General features: G+C 37.0%; 1 protein-coding gene across 1 annotated transcript in view; it reads right to left on the reverse strand.

Annotated features, from left to right (window-relative positions):
* MOSPD2 (motile sperm domain containing 2) overlaps positions 1–1,454 on the reverse strand; it is a 25,482-nt gene extending 24,028 nt beyond the window's left edge. The window contains exons 1-2 of the mRNA XM_010147498.1: positions 1,295–1,454; positions 494–580 (exon numbers count right to left, since the gene is read on the reverse strand). Of these exons, the coding sequence (XP_010145800.1) occupies positions 494–580; positions 1,295–1,340 (133 nt within the window). The 5' untranslated portion in view covers positions 1,341–1,454. The remainder of the gene's footprint in view (positions 1–493; positions 581–1,294) is intronic.
* Positions 1,455–5,120: the final 3,666 nt, after the last annotated feature.

Here is a 5,120-nt window from a genome sequence, read left to right on the forward strand (position 1 = left end):
ATGACGAGGAGTTAATCACACAACTTGAGAGTTCATTCCCCAACAGTTCTCAGCTCCACATTGCTACTGAACATTCAAGTAACATCAGAAAAAGTAAGAGAACAAGATAACCATTGCAGACCACCTGTGACTGCAAGTATGCAAGAATATGAGCTGCTAGATAAGCAATGACAATATACTGTAATAATGAACATATTTATACTAACCACATACTAACCACATGATACAGAAACAATACACTTCAACAGGAAAGTTAAAAATCACATTATAATTAGGATAAAGGTTTATGATTTTAGAAAACTGTTCATAAAGTTTCTTCATTCCACTTCCGTGATCCAAAGAGAAACTCAAAGTTACCAACTTATTTCAGTAAAAACAGTTGCAAATATGCACCTGTTACTTTAAAAACATTTCCAGCATTTTAGCATCTATTTTGAAAAAAACAAAAAAATTATGATCAATGACTGAAAATAGTATATTCTGTGTAACTTACATAATTTATAGCCCTCTTTATCATATCCATGCAGGAAGAGAGCACCATTTTCAAATAACCATTTTGGAAGGACTGATTCTGACAAGTCTGAAAAGTCAAATGAAAGATTATTTCAGTAATCATTGAGAATCACATTGTAACTTAACAGAAGTCACTAGAAACTCAGAAGTCTAGCAAGAAATTACAAAATTGCCTTTATAAACCACCTTCCAAGGCCCTTAAACTAAGGCAAATATTGAGCTCATGTGAAATCTTTACTACTTTCTCTCATGCTGTAAATTAGGATCTATTTAGGAAGAAATAATTAAAAATTCATGTAAGAAAAAGTGCTGCAAATATTTTTGCTCATATCTGCAACCCCTCCTGCTCTATCCTTTAATTCAGATTGTGAAGTCCTATAGATAAAGCTCACCTTCAAAACGCTCTCACAGCACAAAAAAAAAATTCTGTTTTACCTCAGGTGTCAGACCAGTGCTACTATGATGAACAGAGCCCTGTTTTTTGTGTGTGGGTTTTTAAGGACTCCATTCCAGCAAATGCACAAAGACAAAACGAGAGCTACCTGCCTGCCTTCCTCTTAAACAACCTTTCCATAGACATGCAACAAAACAGTGAGTCAGTAGTGGGCAACATTAAAAAAAAAAACATTAGAACTACTGCTTTTTAACTGAGTAGAACAGTTCTTGCTCACCTCTGTGGCACCTACAAAACTTAAAAGATTCTTCATAAAACTACATGGTCAGTTGTAGTTCAATAGGAAAGCAGCATACACCATCAAAATAATTATGTAACATAGCTTACCATTAACTGTATATTCTTTCCTCCACTGGAAGCTTTCATCAATCATCTTTAACGTATCATCCACAACATCATGACGCCAAATCAGATAATTTTCAACCCATTTATCATCTTGCTGAAGCCTTTCCACATCTCTAGAATCATATTTATCTGATTTATCTAGCAAATAAATCAATTATTGTAAGAAAATAGTACTTGCTATGAAAACATGAAAAGGAGATTTGTCAAGTTTCAATATAAGCATCTACTAGGTGCGTACCTTTTTTTGCAGTCTCAAATTTAAGCAAAGCACAGCATGCTAGATCTATTAAAAATAATCTACTGCAATGATATTCAGGAACATCACAAGACGACTCACTAGAAAGTTACTTTGTGATTCTTATTCAAAGAACAAAACATTAGAAAACAAAAGGTGTGTGCAGGGCAGTTATGATTTTACCAAAATCAGGTTTCTATAACAAATTAGTATACAGTCTAAGAATCTGTGTACTGATGAATGCATATATTAAGCATCACTAGTTCAAGTTTGACTTCTCAAACTTACAGGCATGAGCATTTCAGACCACAAAAATGTCAGATAACCGATGTTAAAATAACTATTTCTGATCATGTATCATTGAATTAAACAAAATTGTTTTAAGATCACATATTCTACACTTATATAAATTGTTACCTTACTGAACTCAAACTACTAGGAGGTGATTCTGCCCCTGTACTCTGCTCTGGTGAGACCCCACCTGGAATGCTGCGTCCAGCTGTGGAGCCCTCAATATCAGAAGGATATAGACTGGTTGGAGTGAGTCCAGAGGACGCCACGAAGATGCTCAGAGGGCTGGAGCACCTCTCCTATGACGAAAGGCTGCGAGAACTGGGCTTGTTCAGCCTGGAGAAGAGGAGGCTCCCAGGAGACCTCATTGCAGCTTTCCAGTATCTGAAGGGGGCCTACAAGGGTACTGGGAGAGGACTTTTTACAAGAGCCTGTAGTGATAGGACAAGGGGTAATGGGTATAAATTGAAATCAGGGAGGTTTAGATTAGATGTCAGGAAGAAATTCTTCATAGAGAGGGTGGTGAGGCACTGGAACAGGTTGCCGAGAGAAGCTGGGGATGCCCCATCCCTGGAAGTGTTCAAGGCCAGGCTGGATGTGGCTTTGAGCAACCTGGTCTAGTGCAAGGTGTCCCTGCCCATGGCAGGGGGGTTGGAACTAGATGATCTTTAAGGTCCCTTCCAACCCTAACCATTCTATGATTCTATGATACTACATGCCACTCTACAGCAGTGTAAAACCCACATGCCTCAAAGACTTCTTACCCTGTTGCTAACCTGGTGTAACAGGTTAACATGCTTTAGGAAGTACAGATGAAATGAGCTGCTGCTGCCCCTTAGGTATTTGCATTTTACAACTTTCCTGTTTCAAAAATAACTTAGAAAAAACTATGTGGACCAATGTTTCTTGTAGACAAGCAAAGGCTCAGTTTTTACATCTGTGTTCCTCTCAGAAATCTGCACCAGTGGAATGTAAATCAAGTAAGAGCCCATGATGGAAAGAGGCTTCTGAAAACAGACACCGATACACATCTCTATCAAATACTAAAAAAAAAAAAAGAAACCATAAGCTCTTAAACTAGTCATGTAAATTTATTTGCGATTAGCACCAAAAAAAGTTAAAACTGATTGTTAATAAAATAGATGTCAGTTTTCACACACTGGAAAGATTGTTCCTTTGTCAGTAGCAATAAACTCAAAGAAACTACTTTCAGGGCCATCATAATTAAAATTAACTATTTAGAACTGTGACTGGATGGTTTAGAGATGCATATTTTAATCACTTTTTCACTCTGAGGACATTAAGAAAAATACACCATTAAATTATGTCTTTTTTTAGTTTTACTGGCCTACATGCAAAGATACAACCTATTTCACTTGTCTTTTAATTTATACTGTTTCCTGTCACAAATTAGTCACTATAACTGTAAGAATATACCCACTTCAAATCATCAATTCACTTAGAGTGATTATAGTTGCACTCCCCCAACGCATCTCTTTACATCCAACCGCTGCTCCCATAATGAAACCTAAAGAAGGAGGAACTGAATACAAGTTTCTCATTCCCTTGATCCCATCCCACTAATTTACCTTGTTCCCTAGGCAAGCCTACAGTGAAATCCCACTTTTCTTAATCTTAGTCCCCTGTTTACTCCTCTCAGCCCACAAGCCTCCAATCCACTTAAGAACTCTTGCTCTTTCAGATCCTTCTCTCACCATTTCCATACTTGCAGCAGACTGCTCATTCCCTATATTCTAAGTACAGTAAAGTGGACACTTGGCACAAGACTGAAATGCCATTTAACTTCTCTGTGGCTCTAGGTCAACCACAGAGGGAACAAGTGGCAAAGAATTTGGGTATTAAATTCTGTAAAGTCTCAACTGCTCATTTTAAATTTGATTATTCTGACAGTGATTTATCATTGGGCAGTCTTGCCTGAGAAAATAACAGTACTTGCTTCAAGTAGAATCATAAAAAAAAACCCAAACACTGGAGAGGATTTTTGCAGGTCATCTCAGTCTTAACTCCTGCTCACAACCAGGCTAACTTCCAAGTTCAGACAGGTCACTAAGTATCTTTGTCAGACAAGTTTTCTATCCTCAAAAGGGTAGAAAGATTCCACAGTCACTCTTCGTGACATGCATTCCAACCCAAATCCCCTCCAGAGATACAGTCATGTACAGTAACTCAGCTGGCACATCCAGTCAGCTGCAGCAAGAGAAGCACAGGCTTCTCTTGGCCATGGTGGACGAGCTATTCTATGCCATGGATTATTCAATATGGCATATTATCCACTCAAACCATTTCTAGCTACTCATAGCCACAGCAAACTAGGGCTTTGTAAGTGCAAAGGTTTACTTTAACAATGTTACATGTGTCTAGTGCCTGTGCTACCTTATTTCAACTTGACTTAACCTCTAACACCCAACCAGCTTCCAGCTGACTGCAGTTAATCAATCCGCTAAGTATTTTTGAGATGAATCCCATGTATACTTGTATAAGGGATTTCACTACTGTAATTAAATAAAAAAAACCACACAACACCAGTTAAAAACCAATTTCACACTGCTGAGGCTCTCCGTATCTATTTCAGAGCAGAACTGACAGAATAGCCTATCTTGTATCAAACAGTAATTTAAAAAATATTCACATATCAGTATGTGGAACATTCCTCAGAACACACGTTTCTTAGCCACTAACAAGTTTTCCCAAACTCTGAGATTAAATTTTATTTTTTAAATATTATCTAACTTTATCAGTGTATTTAAAAAAAAAAAAAACCAAAAACATGAACATGAAAGAGGAATGGAGAAACCATTTTATCCACATTTTCAACATGACAATGAAAAGCCAGCCAGATTCAGGCATAGGGACCATTGAGAAAAAAATTATTTTTCAACAACAAAATTCTCAGCAAGATGACACATGTAATCTGAATTTAAATATACACTACAATACATGCTAAAACAGGAGTAACTAGTCAAACTCTGCCTCTACAGGCACCAGTATTTCAATCAGGTAAGCTTAACAAGGCTGACAGAATAACAGGAGTACAGATTACTGTTTTAACCTTACCTGATTTATCCAATTCTTGCCACAAAACAAATAAAATTTAGAATGAAATTGTGAACGCAAGAGAAATGTTTTCTCTACACTTGTAAAGCAGAGTGATATGAAATTGCTGGATTCTTTCCAATAATTTATTCGTTGAGAGTATGCCAATTCAGAGGAGTAATTACTCTTCAAATTTGTGTATTTCCCATAATTCTGTAGAAACATGGA

The sequence above is a fragment of the Eurypyga helias genome, unplaced genomic scaffold (assembly GCF_000690775.1).
Source record: "Eurypyga helias isolate BGI_N326 unplaced genomic scaffold, ASM69077v1 scaffold1572, whole genome shotgun sequence".
Classification (NCBI taxonomy): Eukaryota; Metazoa; Chordata; class Aves; order Eurypygiformes; family Eurypygidae; genus Eurypyga; species Eurypyga helias.